This window comes from Halyomorpha halys, unplaced genomic scaffold (assembly GCF_000696795.3).
Source record: "Halyomorpha halys isolate HHAL.00 unplaced genomic scaffold, Hhal_1.1 Scaffold261.1, whole genome shotgun sequence".
Taxonomy (NCBI): domain Eukaryota; kingdom Metazoa; phylum Arthropoda; class Insecta; order Hemiptera; family Pentatomidae; genus Halyomorpha; species Halyomorpha halys.
In genome coordinates, this window is record NW_027116513.1 from 388,507 (window position 1) to 407,990 (window position 19,484).

A 19,484-nucleotide genomic window follows, 5' to 3' on the forward strand; every position below is an offset into this window, starting at 1 on the left:
ATATTTCTACTATTTGAGTTTTTCTTGACCGCACCCGGACCATATTCCTTTCATCTTCACACACGGTCAATCAATAATCTTCCAATATTTATTCAAGTTTGTATAGGTATTAATATTTACTAGTTTACAGTCCTAAGAGTTGAAAATTTTACAAATTGATATGGGTAAGGTATTACTAAATAAAGTTGCTTAAGCAGAAAGGGATATTTCAAAGGAAGCAATTCTACATTAAGGGTTGAATTCTTTAACAGGTAGATGGATAAATGTAGGGTGAGGAGGTAACCAATGTAGGAGGGTTTGGAATATAAATGCACCAAGAAGGTATAGTTTTAAGACATTTGGACTGAGGCAACTTAGATCGAAATGATATTGAGGGCTAAGAGAACATCTGCCAATACCAAAGATGAATCTTATAGTTCATTTTCTAAATTAAAGGAGATTAATTAATTGTGTTAATTGGGATTAATTAATCCCTTAAACTTAAGGGATGATTAATTTGAAACAAATAAAGTTTTAATTTGATTTTTTAAATATTTCCTGAGATACTAAGGTAACAGTTCAGCTTAGATAAGTATTCTTTAAGCATTAGTAATTAAAGAGCTCATTCAAATTTAATATTTTCTTTTATCTATGTGATGCTGTTATTTGATTCAAGAAATCACTTTTTTGGTATTAAAATGATACAGCTTAATAGCAACCATCTACTTTCCCAAGTATAAGTCTTATATAATTCTAATAATACTGTTGAGGAATGGCTTTTAAGTTCATTTTTCCAGTAAACGTATGTCACATTTGATGTTCTGGTACCATAAATGTATTAATTGTGGTTTTAATGAAATGAAAAATCTATATTCTGCAACATTTGCATGGTTATGTTATGATAACTTCTAAATTAAATAGAACAATGAGGAAATGAGATTTAAAACAAAAAAAATTAATTTACTAGTATATAGAAGATTATTAATTTAGTAGATGTATATATAATTGTTTGAATGAATTTTTTATAGAAGTATATTGGTAAGAAGTTCTGCAGTGAGGTAGCTCCCGCATACTGTATTTCGAACAGTTGTATTGGTTGAGATTTAATTAACTGGTGGATAGATAAAGGAAGGGTAAGTAAGGATGTGAATTATGTGGGAGGGTTTCTTTGTTGTTAAGGATTGGAAAAGGAATGCACCTCAAAATTATAAAGAAAAAGTCAACTTAAGTTCAAAGGGCATTGGGTATGCCCAGCCATTATGTTAAAATTTTTGTCATTACTTAAGCATAAATTTGGTTCAGGTACTAATGATAAATAAAATCTTTATCAAATTATCTATTTGCTGTTTTCTTGTAACCTCTTAAGACCTGATAGGGTTATTCTATCTTGATAAACTAATAATGATCTGATCTGAATGTTTTAATTTTAAGCAGGGGTAGTTATAATATCGAAATTTTCATCTGTCTAATGAAGTGTGCTACCCCAAAATTGCCCTGAATTAGTTATCAAGCTCTTTTTCATGCTGAAAGATGAAATTGTGACTACTGAAGGTAATTGTGGGGTTTCAGGATCAAGGGCCAAACATTGGATAATTTGTAATTATGAGAGATAGTTGACCGTGGATGATGAAATTGACCGCACCCCCAACCATCTTCTCCTCATTGGATAATTTGGGTATAAAAGGAAATAAGGGCTAGGATGTACTTCAAGTTAAAAAAACTCATGAGGTTAACAGATCTTGGGAATGGTTATTAGTAACTTTTAAAAAAAGAAAAAATCAGTATCATATTGACAGGTAATAGTCAAAACAATGACTAATCATTCATTATGTTTTTTATTTTATCTAATAATGTGGTCTCTTGATTAGTGTTAATGAACTTATTAGAATTGAGAATAAAAGTTTTGAAAATTGATTGTTCTTTTTTTTCCCCTATTCCTGTTGATTTATACCAACTCAGATTTAAAAGTTTCCTATGATACAATGTGACTTGATCAGGAGCTGTTTACTCTAAGCTGTTGTGTTGAAAACAAGTTCCAACCTTGTCATATTAAACAGCTGCTGAGTCAATATCATTCCAGACCAGTGTTGTGCAAAAATTAGCTGTAGTTAAAACTAATAAGTTGCTGTTGTCATGGATACTATATTTGTTTATCAATGGTTCATTCATGAATAATCGTTTCTAAGAAAATTTTAGCCATTATTTATATCCACAGCTAATAGTTGCCCATCTCTGTTTCAGACAAAATATAGCAGTTTATTTTTCAAAAAAAAAATTTACAATTGTGCTCTTATTCTACTGGAAGCTTAATTTTACTATCCTACTATTAGGTACATTTGATACTGTGGAGACAAAGTCAATTTCATAAAATAAATTACAGTTTTGTCACTACTCTGGAGTAATGATGTAAATTACCAACCCAAAGAGGAAAGTTTTATGATCACAATGTGAATAATATGAGTACTGTTAGAAGTAAGTACATCACATGATGCTGTACTTTTTTTAGAAAAGTAAATATTTAATATGATCAATAGGCTATTATTTAAAGTTAAGCTTAAGAGAAAATTGCTCTGTTGCAATTTAGAGACAAATACTATTAACTAGGTGGAGATATTGGCTCTATGAAGTTGTGTTGATACTTGTTCCCAAAATTGGGATGAATCAACAAGAACCCATTACTGTCTGAATAATATTGTCTTCTAAGTTTTGGTTTTAATTATTTTTTTAAAAATAATTGTCATAATAGCAGACAACATGCATAACAGGGGTGGGCAAAAATTAATTATTATTAATTTTATTGTCTGGACACTTATCAATTATGATGCTTCATCATCAACTTAAACATGACAATTTAGTTAATTTAATTTATGAAAAAGCTTTGCCATGCAATGCATTTATAGTATATAACAAGAATATTTAAACCAAACAAATTGTACTTAACTATATGGTTCCACATAGATAGAATTACATATTAACATTGAACCATTACCATCATTTTACATGGAAGATTGATTTGTATTCACTATTCATATTCTTCCAAGACAGTTTTGGATGGCAGAGGAACTTGCCAAATTTAAGTAAACTTGATTTTAAGGTGTGGGTAAGGGTATAGTGTATTACATTTAGATTAAGTGACCAATTTATTATGATCATTTTCTTGCTTAAGGAATTAGATGAAGAGATTTTGCTATTACTAATTTAATATAATAATAATTCAAATTTCAATCTTTGTCATATTTTTTACCTTATCAGGCATTTATTTATAATGATTATATATTTTTATTTATTTAATAAACTTATTAATTAAACATGTATTAAGAAAGCTCTCCAAAGTGTTACTTATTTCTATAATAATTTGTTTAGATTGTGATCCATTTTCATGCGTGATACAGTCAACATTTTGAACAAAATACTTTTTTTGTGCATGATTCCATAATCACTGAGATGAGTTTTAACTTCTTCATCAGCTACTGGTTTGAAACAAAATGGTGGACAATTATGCCTAGATCAGTAAGTCACAATTACCTGTGACTTCAACACCAAATTTACAAAGAGATCAGTGATCAGTTCAGGATGCCTTTCAAAATGCTGGGAACAGAGTATCAAATTCCATCAATCACTTTCACTAACATGTTTTCCTTGGTATGACAATACTTCAAAACCTCATTCCTTTAGATTTTATATCCAGGCAGTTGATTAACTGAATTATTAAATTATCAGTGATTGGGTATCTTATAGAGATGGGGGAGGGAAGAACTCCAAATTATATTTCAGGCTCATACTGGTTCTGAAACAATTTTCTGACTGCAGCTTGTTTTTTGGAGGGGATTATCTAACTTTTCTTGCATAATTTTAAAAATCAAGTACACTTTAATGGTTAAATAAGATTTGTCCATATTTATAATTTTTCTGCAAATATATTGTCTAACGTACCATTTATGGTACATCAATGTTTTCCATTAAAAATAAATCAAACAGAATTTTATTATTGAAAAAAAAATTGCTAAACCAATTAAAATTATCCCAATATTATTTAATTTTATAATTGTCAATATTTATTCTAAAAAAATACCAAACATTTAGTAGAACACAATCATATAAATAAATACATAAAGCTTTCTTTTAAATGACTGAATTATAGATGGGATAGAATCATAAATGAGGTTTCTGAATACATCAATAAGAAGTGTTAACGCATAAAAGCTATGCTGCACATTAACATTGAAGTAGTATTACACTTTGTTCCTTTGCTCAATTCCAGCCATCTTAATTACGAAAATAAGTGATGTCATATGAAGAAAATTTTATTTTTATTATATAATCTTTTTTCATTACTGACTAAAGCTACTCTAGTTAACATTCTGGAATGAGGCTTGACATAACCAACATTAGTACTCTACTAATTGTAGAGGCGACTTATAACAGAATACAGTTAGGTTTTGTGATATAAAGCCTCAAGTAAGTTATAAAACTGAATTCTGTATTGTCACACAATATTGCACCCACTTTAATTGTCATACTTACTGATACAATTTAAAATTATATTTTTAACCCAAATTTCCATTGATAGCTTTTCTTTTAATTATATTATGAGTCATAACTGCAATTGTAGTAGTAGTTTCTGTCACAATTATTAAGTTACTCATGTTAATTGTTTCTATTTTAATAGTAAACTGCCAAGATGTATTTGTACTCTCTCTGCCTTAAGCTTCCTAAAAACAAACCAATCACTCAACCCATTAAACTAGATCTAGTTGGACATAATGGAAATATCTTATTTGTTAAATGTTTTTTATTCAGAAATTATTAATTAATCATGTTTCAAGGCCATCATTTATCTTCAGGTGCACTGCATTATACTTAAATTTCTTTTTGTTTATTTAGATTGAAATAACATGTGAGTTTTATTACATTTTTAATAATTATTTAACATTGTCTTCGTTTGACTTATTTATAGTAAAATCTCTGCATACGTAGTCCAATATTCACTACTTGTTTTTTCAAAATATTATTACATACAAATTAAAAATATTCAACTATTTAATATTTTCTATTGGACTGATCAGTATGCTGTGTATTAGCAACTCTACACAGTTGAGCAGCTTCCTCTTGTCAAGTAAATTGAGAAAATGTATATAGGTTATAAGAAGACAATTTTAAGTAATCATTTGGAATATATTTAAGTAGCTTAATAGTTATTTTAATCTAAAAAAAAAAAAAAAAATGTATATTGTAGTACACCTGAAGATGGTGTACTACAATATACATGTAGTATTGGATGATACCTCTTGTCAAGTAAATTGAGAAAATGTGATATAGGTTATAAGAAGACAATTTTAAGTAATCATTTGGAATATATTTAAGTAGCTTAATAGTTATTTTAATCTAAATGAAAAAAAAAAATGTATATTGTAGTACATCTGAAGATGGGGTGATCGCCTCATGATTAATTAATGAGTACTAAACAAAAGACATTTAACAAGGAAGATATTTTCACTAAACCTAACTAGATATATAAAAATCTTCAAGCAACAGAAACTGAATTATAAAATTAACCTAAGTGAATATAAATTGAATAAAAACAAAATATTAATTTGTTAAACTTTGTTTAATAAAAATTAAAATTTACAATATCTATATATGTATAAGTAACTAAACTATGACGTTAATTTAACACGTTCATTTTCTTCAATAATCCTCCAATTAGGTGACTGTTTATTATTAACAAGCCAATTAAAGTCATCAACTTTGTCCCAATTATTAGTATGTGGGTCGAGACCGGATATATGGAAGTCTTTGACAAGGTTACTATAAGAGAAGGTATAGGGAGCAAACTTGACATCATTAGAGTCTTCTATGATAGCTTTCGTTGTAACATGGATGTAGAAGTCTGTAGATACTGTCTGGTGTACTCGCAGCTGCTGGCAAGCTACAGAGATCAAAGAATTCTTACAACCCTCTATAAAAACTGAAGTAGAGACAGGACCGCAAAGCAGCCTACAGCCATTTATCTGAGAGAGATGAAGGGTACTGCAGGTCCCCAACAGGTAAACCACACAGTTCTGTAATTTTGTAAGAACAACATCTTTTCCTAATAGCTCTTCCTCACTCAGTGTTAAAACTTCACCAGTTCTATTTCCAAAACCTGTATCAAAAATAAGTTCCTCTCTTTTGGGGATGTCTACTTGATCAACACGTTTTGGATAGATGATTTCCTCTTTCTTTTTCTCATGAGTTATTTTACTAAAACCAAACTTTCTCTTAGGAAGCAATCTGTTTTCTGCCTGGTTCACTCTTTCTTGCAGTTCTTGAAGGACAGTTTTTGACATTCGAAGATCATACGGAATCAAAAAAAGGGCAGAAGTAGAGACATACTTGTTCAGAGATTGAATATCTTTCAATATAGTGTTGAAGCGCTCAGCTAATTCTTGCCTATCACGAATTTTCTCAGCTGAATCAAGTGCTGATTCAATTTCTGTCTGTTTAGTCCGGAAAGTCTCACGAAATACTTCAGTTAGGTTTTCTTCTTCACCAGCTTCTTCCTTTTTACGACCCAATCTCTCTGCTCTTTCTTCATTCCTTTTCACCAAACTATCGGGGATCTGAATCATTTTTCTTTACTATTGGTTGATGGAATATCGGGTAAGTATAATCCAGACGCCTTACGCATCACATCAAGAACTTTTTGTCTTTCACTAGTGTCACGGGATACATTCTGTGGAAAAAAATATACACACATTTAGCAAACATTTTCTTTATCCAAACTTGACTGTTGCATGTATATTTGAAAATAAAATTGTAATATAAGAACATTAATAGTGAATTACTTAATTGTTTACAAATTTACACTAAATATTGTTTATAACATTACTGAAGTTATTAAGTTGATTTAATTATAAGGAACATAAAGACCATTTTGATTTTCAATTTCTCTTATGAGTTTATTAATTAAATAAATATAGTGTGATAAGTAAAAGCTATTTCATTAATATCTATGAGAACACTCCTACATCTGTGTAATCCTAATTGAATATTACTCACAGCAGCTTGTTCGGTAGATGGAGAAAACTGATAAAAAAAAAATCCAGCAGCTACAGCAACTATAGTATATTTAATTGAGGCTCCTAAAGTGCTCATAACTGCCCATTCCTATGCCAAGAATCTAAGTCAAACTGCCGGACTTGTGAGTCAGATGATATTGTCTCTCCTAACTGATAGTAACCTGAAACAAAAGATAAAGAAATAATTAATTAAGTGATAAAAACTGTGTTTGTATTACATAATCCAATGAAATCATCAGTTTCAAGTTTTGATAATGTTATATGGTCAAGAAATGATTACAGGGCTTAAGGTTTGGGATCTAAAAAAAAAATATATTACATACTCAAAAGGGCACAGATATAAATGATAATCTGGATTAAGGAATAAAAATAGACTTATTTAAATCATAAACAGCATCACTTGGTTTATAAAATAGACTTATTTAAATTATAAACAGCATCACTTGGTTTATAGACGGTTAAAGTTTTTATAAAATAGCAAAAAAAATCACATATCTTACTTTTCATTGAAAACATGTAATAAACATCTAAATATGATACTTATGATTTAAAATATTAATGAAAATTACAACTGAAACTACAAGTTCTTGTATTAAGAATACTTGAAATATACTTTTGAAAAAGAAAGAGTGATCCACCCACAAAATTGAAAATGAGATAGCAGTGAATCATGTAAATTTAATCAAATAAACCACTACATCCACAGCAGCAATGAAGTTGCTAGGTCTAATCACTTTTGATAGGACATCAGTATGTCAGTAATATAATGCAGTATATTCATTCTTATTTCAAGTACTACATCCCAATTTTACATATGTTATAATAACTATGAAAGAAGAAATCGCTCCTTTCAAAGATAGTATTATAGAATAGAGTCTACTGACTCAGTTTGTAGGCTGCTTAAAAAAGTAAATCCTGTCAGTGGCACTATATATGGAATATATTAAATACAAAATAAAAAAATGTATGTTTTTGTCAAATGTGGCACTATCAAAGGTAAAAAGCTAAATATTCACTAATAGGAATTAACTTGTCCTGAGATATTTTCATAAAACTGTTTACACATCATTTTTTACAAGAACTAGTGAGAGATTTATATGGTTGAAAAAAACAAACTATTAGTTGCGCTATTTTAGTACTAAATTAAATAAATGAACAAGAAAAATTTGTCATCTTATAGTACACTGTAGTTTTTTTAAACAACTCTTATTACTAACTAAACAAAGATATAAAAAAATTTTTCAACATACTTTCGAGAATCCAATTATGGTTCTTGTAGAGGTAATACCGAAAATCTGCAACAAACATTTATTAAAATTAAATAAATGGAGCCATTTTAATAGATGAAAATGAAAGAACCTTATAGAAACTGCAACCTACATAATTTATGGAAAGAAAAAATATTGTATTAAAAAGTAAAATAATGAACTAAACTTTAATTACATGCTAACTCTAGTAAAATCACTAAATAATTTTATTTCAGCATAAGGTCCAATAGTTGAAGGTGACAACACCTGATAAGCACCTGTCATTATATGTTGTAATTTAAATAAAACAGGAGGCTCAAGAGCCATAAATCATTTTCTGATTAATTAAGAACCAATTAAAATAAGCAATACAAATAAAACTGTAAAAACAAACTAGTTAAACAAAATAAAATAGCCCTCTTATATTGGTTTAAAAGTGAATGAGGTTAAGTATTTGACGATTTTACGCAATAAGTTATTTAAATGGTTTTACACAATTTTTAGGTCAAATCTCACGAAAATATTTCTTTAATAAATAAGACATTGAAAACACATAAAATCATTTTTGAACCTTGGTCGTTGTTTAATCGTCTCCAGCCAATATATGATAATGCTAACCCTGCAAGTTCTACAGCTATCGCAATCTTTCCTGCCTTAACCATGTATTGTCTGAAGAAAGATTTTGGACGTTTAGTCAACATAATACCAATCTAAAATTTTAAATATCCTAGGCATACCGAGAAAAACTAGCAGCTAACTTGATGAAATCAACTTGGATAACTAACCGATGCTAGGAGGTTCTATGGAACCTCTTTGTTCCATGTATTGATTTTGAAAACAAATGATAGGGGATCGTTATTCAACTTCTCAAAACCTAACATTTATCTCGATAGAATGACACTTTTTGAAGACAATTAATAAATAGATGTTCATTGAATAAACATCATGCTCTGTATAAGTCATTTAGGTTTACAATACTCGATATTACATGCATCGTTTCTAAAAGGAATAAACAATTAAATCGAAGTTATGATCTACTACTTCCACAATAAAATGTATTGTTAATTTTAACCTATCCTTTAACAAATCGTTGTTTTCCTTTGATAGTGACACAACTTAAAAATATAGGTTTTATTTTTAAATTTTGTGTCGAGCGTATTGTAAAGATAGTATCTTCAACCTAGGTTACTTTATAATAATTAAACAAGACAGTATGTAGGATTTATTGTCTTTGGAATACGTCCAATTCAAAATAGTATCAGTTTTTTTTTTCAAAGCCGTGTCTAGGGTCAGATCTATTACGTAGCAAATGGTACCGATCCTCCGACCCTTGTAGAAATCCCGCACATAGAGCAGAAATGTTTATCTTGTAAAATTTCAGGTTTTGTGTCCCGATGGTTCCGGTTCCAATAGTCAAACTCAAACATTTGTTCCGTTTAGCACAAACGTCAAGCTCAGAACTGGTGGTCATAAGAGGCTCTGGATTTGAGTAAAGATTGTTTTGAACTAGGAATAGTTCGAGCATATTCAGTAAATTATTAATTCTAAACTGGGCGCTACCAAGTTCAGGATTCATCGTTGGAACAAACCTTAAACATGAGTGGCAACTGACCAAGTTCAGTACGTGATCTTCTCTATTCTTTCCTTTATTCATTTTTGATTATGGCGTCTGTCATTAAAGTCTAATGTGTTTATTTATAATTGTTTTATTCACACTTAATAACTAAGATTAAATAATTTTGAAGATTTTCAAATCGTTTAATCCAATAAATTGAACTCTTACTAGATTAAAATCAACAAGATCTTATAAATGTAATTTCCTGAATAGTACATCCTGATTAGATGCTTAACAGATCATTAGTTGAGGGTGCTAGTTATCCACAATAAGGAGCCAGAAAACAATCGAATCCCATTACACAAAAGAGTATCCTTAAGATAAGTCTTAAATTTGCATTGCATAATTCAGGCACCCGGTGGTGAAACATGGTAACTAACTGATAATTAGAACTATTACTATGCTAATTAGTTCGTCGATAAAAATGTTTTACTAAAAACTAAATCCGTGAAACCAAAATCTACATTTCACAATAAACGATCAAGCTCCCCAATTATACATATGAACTAAAGAACACCTGTTAACCATAGTAGATAACATATTCGGTTTAATTAATAGAATATTATACGTCAAATAACTTGCCATCCGTTGTTGGACCCCAACACATTAATTAAATGAACCAATTCTTAAAAAGAACCATACTTTTTATTATACCATTTCTCGGTTATTTAGTAGGTGCAAGTTACATTGACGGTAAGTGCAATTATCCACACACTTATGATTTTCGATCATGTAGATTTTACTAATCTTATTCTTTATAAATGAAAATATGTGTTAAGATTGTTCTAAAGTTATTAATGTCACTGGTTTATTACATATTTCCAATGTGGTGCGGATCAGACACTATGTTTTCTCTATAACAATTAACATCTGTTGTTTGATTTTATCATGTGTTACGTTCTTTGCCATGTTATTACTTTGACATGAGGGTTTTGCGGTTTTTATGAATAACCGGTTATTTTTGGTAAATACCTGACTATTTAAATCGAAATGATTGACTGCTGTCTTCCCATCTATAAAAACAATCAGTTAGTTATTTAATAACTTAAAATTAAGCACAATATCAAAATCATTATTGGAAAATAACAGATATTTGCAGCAGTAATCGTAAATCTATATTAGTCTCTAAATATTTCTTTTCCAATAACCATCTTAAAAGTTCAGTATTTTCAGTCAAAAGAATTTCGTAAAATCATGGACACGCCGTCACATAATAATAATGTACTGAATTTCCTACTATTTCAGACAATGTTAGGTCATAAATTACAAAGATTAACTTAACAAAGTGAACCTTTAAACTCTATCACCAATATTGTCTATATGACTGTACAACTAACTCCAAGGACTACTGTGGTGGTGGCCAAGAAATTTGCAAGCAATGTGCACTGTAATAAATACATGATGCAATAGGCTTGTCCCAATACGAATTTTTAGTATCACCAAACTGGGAGCTCATGAATGGTACAGGATTTGGAAATGAAAAATCGATATGTTTGGTGTTAGTTAATACTAGTCTTGGAATAAGACTTATGTTTATATTATAATATACTTATAACAGACATTGGAAAAATGGTCCAGCATGCTCTTTCCTAAATTCCAGCTCTCTAATACATATTCATTGTAACGGGAAGTCCTATTTAGAAGGTAGGATGTTTGGCATTACCATTTTGGAACACTTTTGTAGGATACGACAGGTTGGGTCTGTATTTCTAACCTCTGGTGTCCATTACTCCTTCGATATTTTCTTGATTAGATGTGATAGCTTTCCTAATTTTTGAATGAACGAAATCTTTCCGTTTTTAAACATCTCTGATGGCTGGCTGTTTTGTATCCAGTTCCACGTCTGGAACATCCGACTTTTCAACCTTTTGAGGGTAGAAATTCTAATAGGCAAGAGGTATTTCCCAACAACTACTTCTGACTATCTGGAACAGTATGGAGTTTTTTTGTATTGAGAGGGAAAACCCGCTACTAAGCATGCTCCATACAGTTCTGGACAGTCAGAAGTGGTTGTTGGAACAGACTTAAGCAGTTCTTTTCTGATATCGTTCTCGAATTCATCGTTCAATTTCATACCTTTAGGAATATGGTTTATACGTTCACGAATATGATATACTCATGTACATATAGATGTTTTGCTTTAATCATACTAAATCTGACAAAAAAATTTATGATTTTATTTTCCAAATATAGTACGTCAGAAAGGGGCTTCTTTCTATGGTTTGCCAACTGATTATCCCAAAGCTATTATGTTATTACAAAGTAACTAGTCTCCAGTAAATTCAATAGAATATGTCAAATACAAAATAAAAAAACTTTTTTTTTTTTTGTGAGATGTACCTCAGTTCAGCAAAGTAGTGATATGAATAGATCACTGCTAATGAAAAGAACTTGACAGTTGATTTGTAATAAACTGAAGAAAATATGTTTTATTCAAGATTAATTGTCCATGAATTTTTGTTGATGTAGGAATTCTTGAAATAATGTAATTTTTATTAATCACTATTTTCCTTGGAAAACTAAGGATTTATTCCAATTTTTTTTCTTTCAAAATAGTGTATATCTTGCTTAGTTTTATTTTATTTTTTATATACTTTTTTTTTTTATAGAATTTGGTGGGAAGGATTCTTCTTATAATTTTAAATCAGAGCAAAGGAAGGTATTGGGTCACTGATTTATTATTAATATCTATATTCTTTTAGGAATGACATCTATTGTATTACTAGAGATTTTTCTTAATGAATTTTGATATGCTGTTTTATTTAGAGACAGTTCAATATGCACCAATTTATCAAAATCTTGTGTTCTCTTATATTTTAAAAGCTGTATATATTGGGATTACAGTCAATTTTTACTATATTTGTTTATTTAGTTTTCCTATTTCTTTACATGTTAAAAATGTTTGTATTCCTATGATTTGAGATTTTTCGCTCCTCAAAGTTGCCAAATAGTGTTTGGTTTATAATTATTAGTTATTATTTTCTTACAGTTATTTTTGCCTTATTAAAATGTATACAGTAAAAATATGTAATTATATTATTAAATATTGAAGTTTTTTTTGTTCATTAATATTTAAGTTATATTTCAAACAAATTCATGACACGATTCCCTTGTCATTGCTTACTTCATAAATCCAATCTTAATCATGCTGGCTTTTGGTTCTATACAAAAGTTTTCTTGTATTACTTGTTAGAAATTTTGTTTATTATTATTTATATTGTTAATTCATTATGATTAAGATATATTTTTATGAGTAATTATACTTTGAATTCCCTTCTTGTTTTGTTGGAAACTGCTGCTGTGCATCAATGATTCTTGTTTGAACTTAATGTTAATTAAATGATGTATTGTTATAAGACTCAAGTTTTTATTAAAAACATTGAATTCCTTAATGGGTCAATGCAGTTAATACTAATGTCCTTTTAAAAATAATATTTTGAAAGGAATTTAAGACATTTTATTTTATATTATTTTCTGTACAGGTCGTTACACGAAAGCAATTACTGACTATGAAGTTATTCTTCCTAGGAAAGTTAAATCGAGTGGAGCTTTTCATTCCTTTCAACTACCGCACTCATTTGAGGAGCACTTGAGAAGAAGGGCAAGTATACAAATAATAGTCATGTTTGAAATATTTAATTTAACTTATACTTAAATAAATTTTTAAATAAGTATTTCTACATAAATTGGTACTGAAATCCTAAATATAGATTAAGTATTATCATTAGGGTATTTTAAGATATATTCAAATTATTTTTTATTATCAAGTTAGAATTTATTGCCAAACAATCAAGGTTTTTCAATTATTTATTTGGGATAAAACCAGTTACATATGTACAAGAAGTACAAATTATTTGCATTAATATAAATAAAAATACATACAAATTATTTACATTAATGGAAGAATGCTGATTGACCATGTGTATCAATAAATGGAATTTGGTCCGGGTACGGTCAATTAAAACTCAAATAGTAAATTGGTGTACTATTTTATTAGATCCTATATTAAAATAGTACACCAATTTACTATTTGAGTTTTAATTGACCCCATCCGGACCAAATTTCATTTATTTACATTGATATAAGAACAAATACATACGTAAATATGATATATATTATAAACATTTATAGAAATTTAAAGTGTATAAATGGAATATAATATATAATATTATATAATTAGAAATAATTAATTTAATATTAATACAAAACAATGTATATATCAAAATAAATCCAATACAGGTATAAAAGTTTTAGTTTCTTATAAATATATATTTACAATAGTACTTAAAAACAAGAATAATAAGTGATGTTAATTGGAAGTTATTTGAGTTATCTGAAATTTTGATTTATTTAATTTTTATCATGAAGCTTAATTTTTAGTTGAGATAAACTCGAGTGAAATAAATTAATATCATTTGATAATGAGTTAACATTGTGCATCTTCTATAATAAGTTTTATGATATGTATTTAAAACAACAGAGCAATATTCTAATAACTTAGGTATCTTCTTAATTAATATTAATTAAGTAGTTTATATTTCTAATTTTATTTATTCATATGAATTTTATAAAAAAACTTTGACTTGAAGCTGTTCATTCTAAATCATTCCGATAAGTTTCATTAGAGTAATTATCAATAATGGATTTTTAGAAAAGATCAATAAATGACGATGATCATGTTCACTATAAATTATCATTTAATGGTGGCGACCACTACCTCAAGTTGAAGCCAAATATTGGGCTCATATCTCCAGGAATGATCATTGAAAACCGCTTTGGACCTAATATATCAAATCACAAGATAGATGCGCCAAAGAAGCATCTATGTCATTACCATGGCGATATCAAGGGAGCCAATAATTCAAGAGTAGCTGTTTCACTCTGCAGTGGCATCGCAAGTATTTATTATTTAGTAGATCTACTCTTAAATAATGAACCATACTCACGATAATTTGATTAGGTGGATTTTATTGTTTTTGGTAAGTTGAAAATATTTTGGAAGATTATTGATTGACCGTGTGTATAGATGAATGGAATATGGTCCAGGTGCGGTAAAAAAAAACTCAAATAGTAGAATTATACTTTAATTCTATAATTAACTATAACATAATAGGGGGAGAAGAAATATTAAAAAAAAAAAAAAAAAAAACAGCTAGAAAAACAAAGGAAAAGTAAAGTATAAAATAATGGGATACAATGTGTGTAAGTAATTAAGAAACAAAATATACCAAATGAGCGGGGATACAGAAAAGTGTAAAATATAATAGAAAATTAATAATAACTTAAGAAGATAACACATGAATATAAATTAAAATATAGATACATGAATATAAATGAAACAGGAAGGATAGTGAATATAAAATTTTTTTTAAAAAAATAATAAAAAATAAATAAAAAAAATAAAAAAATAAAAAAAAAATTAAAAAATGTGAGAATTTAGAAAAACAAGAATAAAAGATATGACAAGAAAATGGGCTTCTGAAATGCAAAAAAAAGTGAAAAAAAAAAAGTTATGAGGATTTTATAATGTTCAAAATGTGTCGATATGTAAGGGAGATGCAGTCATAGTATATATATAGTATATAGTATATATATAGTATGCAGTCATAGTATAGTATAGTAATAGTATAATTCTACTATTTGAGTTTTTTTTTACCGCACCTGGACCATATTCCATTCATTGAAAATATTTTATTTGGTGAAATTTAGAGCTGGACAATATATAACAAAACCTAGCTATACGTGTCTGTAGAATCTCTGCCCAACATCAATTTTAAAGTTATATGTATAAAAATTCATGATTAAAGCTTTAATAATTTTACATTGACTTTAAGGATGTGAAAAAGGAAGTAATAAATTAACAATAACGTCATGGTACTGGCTGACAGATGTGAAACTTCTGGAAATGTAATAATGTATTAAAATTTTATTAATATTGATCGTTATTATAAAAAAATGCAATAACAGTTTTGTTTATTTTATTTTCTCATTCAATTATAATTATTAAATAATGTTTCATTTAATTACACCATTCATTCGCTAAATTATATTTAAAAAATCGGCTGTTGAGGGAATTTTGATTGTCTTTTTGACAGTTTTCCTTGGAAAACTCTGCTAGACAAAATATAAATAGATAGATTACTGTTATGGCTTTGGTAATAAAGTGACAAAGTTGTCTCCTATTTTGTTTAAACTCAAAATTATTTGTACTTGGTTCAGAGAAGATTATTTTTATTCGGAAACATTTTTTACACAAATAACAGATGAATTTCACAAGATATCTTAGTTCAGAAACTAAGAATATACGTTTTTATTTGTCATGAGTATTACTACTTGTTCACAAGTTTCATTTTCATGTTGCTTATTAGGAGAGAATATTGCATTAAAATTTTCAACTCATCAAAAATAATTTTTTTAGATGCATAGAAACATCCTATGCATCTGTGAATCATATATATTTTTTTTAATGTTATGAAATATGAAAGACATTTTTCAGGCTGGAGTGTTATCAACAGGAAATTCTAGTTACTACATAGAACCTTTGGATGAACCAGACAAAAATGGAGAACATCTCCACATTGTCTACAAGAAATCTCTTTTACATCCAAAAAGTCACACTTGCCAAACTGATGGTAATCAGTTATTTATTAACATTAGTCTAAGTTAACTGTAATTAACATGAATTATATTCTACTATCACTCAGGTACTGGATTTCTAATTTATCTCTATATGATTAATCTATTAACGTATTTTAAACCCCTGCCTTACTGTAACATCTGAATGTTTTGAAGTATATTTATTTTCTTTTATACAAAGAATTTTAACCCTCTCACTCCCAGTGGATGCTCCGAATTGTCTGTAGAGTGAAGTAACTGTGGGAAGTGACATTGCTTTGTAACACTGGGACACCTTGCCTCTACCACAGAGAAAAATTGTGTCAAATTTGTTTTGTTTTCTCATTTTTTTTCATGATTGGCAATGAAAGGATTAATATTTTAAAAATTTGATGCTGAGAATTAGCTGAATCTCCTCATATCATGTCTATCAATTAATAATCATGATGTGTACTAATACTGATCATTAAATCTCTTAACAAGTTAATGGCCTAAAACTTAAACGATATAACTAGTAGTAATGATTAAGCTAGATAGAGGCATCTTATTCTGATCATTAAACGTAAGATTATATATAACTAGCTCAAGGTTATTCTTAATTATTTTCACTAATTTGATGCATTTCTGGGTGTTAAGATTTTGTAAAACATTTTTATATTGAACAAATATATAGGAAAAAATAGAAAGAGATTTGATGACTCTTAACTTCAGAGTTGATAATTTTAATATTAAGACAAGAATAATTAACAAAAAAATTATTCCCCTTTGAAATAAGGTATTTCTACCTCTAGTCATCATTAGCAACAATCGTAGGAGACTGGTGGAATTCTTGGGCTCAGGAAATGTACCGTGTGATGAAGGAAAACAAAACAAGAACAATTCGCTCAGACCCAAGGCAGAGTGTCCCTAGATATTTAGAATGCTGTGTTATAAGCGATTTAAAGTTTATCGATCACCATAAATCAAGAGACGTTGAAGAGTATGTTCTAACAATAATGAATATAGTGAGTAATGATTGTTAGAATTCAATTGTAGAATTATAATATAGCTACTCACTTATTTGAGAGATGAGGGGACCAAGTAAATTCGTTCTTAAGATCAGTTTTGAGTATGTAGTACACAGAGGTTTGAAGTTCATAAAATTTATACAACTACTCATAAATTACTGCATTTATTATATTCAACACTTTAAATATGTATACTGAAATCCAATTTTATGTTGTTATACTTTTCTCTTCTCTTGCATGGGAAATGTATTCTAGTTCATGAATCTTTAGGAAAAATTCTTCTGGAAGAGTACTGGTCAAATAATAATTCCTCAGAGTTTCAAAGGTGACAGTTGCATCCCTCTAGCTTGCTGGTTTTATTATTGTTCCAATTTTTCATATCCATCATCATCATTGTTGTTCTTTTGAAGGGTATTCTGAACAATTTCACTATCGTCATGGATTTCACTTGCTGCTAGGTAATAATCAACTAGAATGTGATCCTCCAGGCTTTCTTTATCTCCGTTTTTACTGCCCTCTTCTAAATCAAACTTTGTATTTGAGTAAACTCAGATAATTTTAATTTCTTGTAACAGAGTAGTTTGTTTACATAGATCGGTAAATGTACAAGGGTGACTCAATTTTCCTCTTAATGCTAGCCCTTATATTCAAGGTTTTCTTATAATTTAGTTTCTAATAACAGTTTCCTATAACTTAATTATACGATTAATCACACTTTTAATTGTATATTTTTTTATTATTGTTCTTTTTTATATTAATTAATACATGATTACTGAATTCATAAAAAAATTAATAAACATCTATCATGAATATTTAATAACTATAGCTTATTTTATGTATTTTGTTTGTTATTGCCCCTTGAAAAAGGTGTTATTATTATTTTGTAACATATTTGGAAAAATATAGATTTTATTACTTTCTTCATAGCCCCTTATTTAATTTTTCTTAACCTTAAATTGTGGTAATTTTTACAAGTTCAAAATTGAATTTTCCTGTCTTAAATGGGAATAAATATTAAATTAAATTTTTGTCCAAATTATATTTTTGTTACATAAACTATTTACCCATTCATGTTTTCATTTTTAGTTTATAATTTGTTATAAACTTTGAAAATCATGATCAAGTGGAGGCCAATTTGAAACAAAAATATTGCAAAATTATTAAACAGTTTCCTTTTTTTAAAATTTTATCTTCTTCCTTTTGATCATCTCTTGGATGAATGTCTTAAAAAATATGATTAAAACTAATGATAATTGGTTATAATTAATTAAATTGAGATTTGAGAAAGTATACACTTTCACTGATGTTTTTTTTTAGGTTTCTAATTACTATCACGAGGCATCGATCGGTCAGCTCATTGATGTGGTAGTTGTACGGCTTGTAAATCTACATAAAGAAAAAGAAGAGGTTGGCACTGTTTATCCTGATTTATATTTTTAATGTTTTATTATTAAAGTGAGAATATTCTGCTTTTAGTTAGACTTGGACATCAGCCCAAAAGCTTCTGAATCTTTGGATAGTCTGTGTAAATGGCAGCTAGGCTTGAACCCCAAGGATAAAGGGCACCCTAACCATCACGATTTGGCTGTTCTTCTCACGAGGTTGTTATTTTGTAATTTTTCTCTGGTTCGATAAGTTCACTAAGTAAATCTAAATGTCCAAATTGACGAGGACTAGTAATAATTATACATCTGAAATAAAAAATTATTTTCCAAAAACTATTTAGGGCCCTACATGTTGAGGAAAGAAAGTAAGTAAAAAAAAATTCAATTTACATTTAGTAATAAATGTCTTCGATTTTCTTTTTTTTCTTTTTTTTTTTTGTAATCAAATCTCGTTTTATAAATTGTTTGTACAATTTTTTGTCTCTCTTGTAAAATTTATTTGTTGCGGCTCTCTCCCATTTCAGTGCCTCAATTAATCATGTTCATAATCAAGAAATATATATATATTGTAATAA

At 28.5% G+C, this 19,484-nt stretch overlaps 2 protein-coding genes across 8 annotated transcripts in view; one reads left to right on the forward strand and one right to left on the reverse strand.

Moving 5' to 3' along the window:
* Positions 1-5,568: 5,568 nt before the first annotated feature.
* Positions 5,569-9,119, reverse strand: TBCC (Tubulin-binding cofactor C). 3 transcript variants are annotated; one of them, XM_014420156.3, is made up of 4 exons: positions 9,025-9,119; positions 8,291-8,335; positions 7,021-7,201; positions 5,569-6,694 (listed from the first exon to the last, which is right to left on the reverse strand). In XM_014420156.3, exon 4 carries the CDS (start codon positions 6,588-6,590, stop codon positions 5,637-5,639), a length of 954 nt encoding a protein of 317 aa, XP_014275642.1. In that variant the 5' UTR covers positions 6,591-6,694; positions 7,021-7,201; positions 8,291-8,335; positions 9,025-9,119; the 3' UTR covers positions 5,569-5,636. The 3 variants fall into 3 exon arrangements, with proteins under 3 accessions (XP_014275642.1, XP_014275640.1, XP_014275643.1); XM_014420154.2 differs by having other exon boundaries at positions 8,859-9,026; XM_014420157.3 differs by lacking the exon at positions 9,025-9,119 and adding an exon at positions 8,421-8,563.
* A 1,317-nt stretch (positions 9,120-10,436) lies between these two features.
* The window catches only part of LOC106680445 (A disintegrin and metalloproteinase with thrombospondin motifs 12), a 40,462-nt gene continuing 31,414 nt past the window's right edge, over positions 10,437-19,484 (forward strand). For 2 of the 5 annotated variants that reach the window (XM_014420166.2, XM_067053277.1), the window contains exons 1-7: positions 10,437-10,595; positions 13,385-13,503; positions 14,554-14,796; positions 16,399-16,534; positions 17,331-17,521; positions 18,842-18,931; positions 19,001-19,125. In XM_014420166.2, the coding sequence (XP_014275652.1) occupies positions 10,517-10,595; positions 13,385-13,503; positions 14,554-14,796; positions 16,399-16,534; positions 17,331-17,521; positions 18,842-18,931; positions 19,001-19,125 (983 nt within the window). In that variant the 5' untranslated portion in view covers positions 10,437-10,516. Of the gene's footprint in view, positions 10,596-10,781; positions 10,931-12,425; positions 12,562-13,384; positions 13,504-14,553; positions 14,797-16,398; positions 16,535-17,330; positions 17,522-18,841; positions 18,932-19,000; positions 19,126-19,484 lie in introns of those variants that run through there. The other 3 variants (XM_067053276.1, XM_067053275.1, XM_067053274.1) reach the window with 3 other exon arrangements.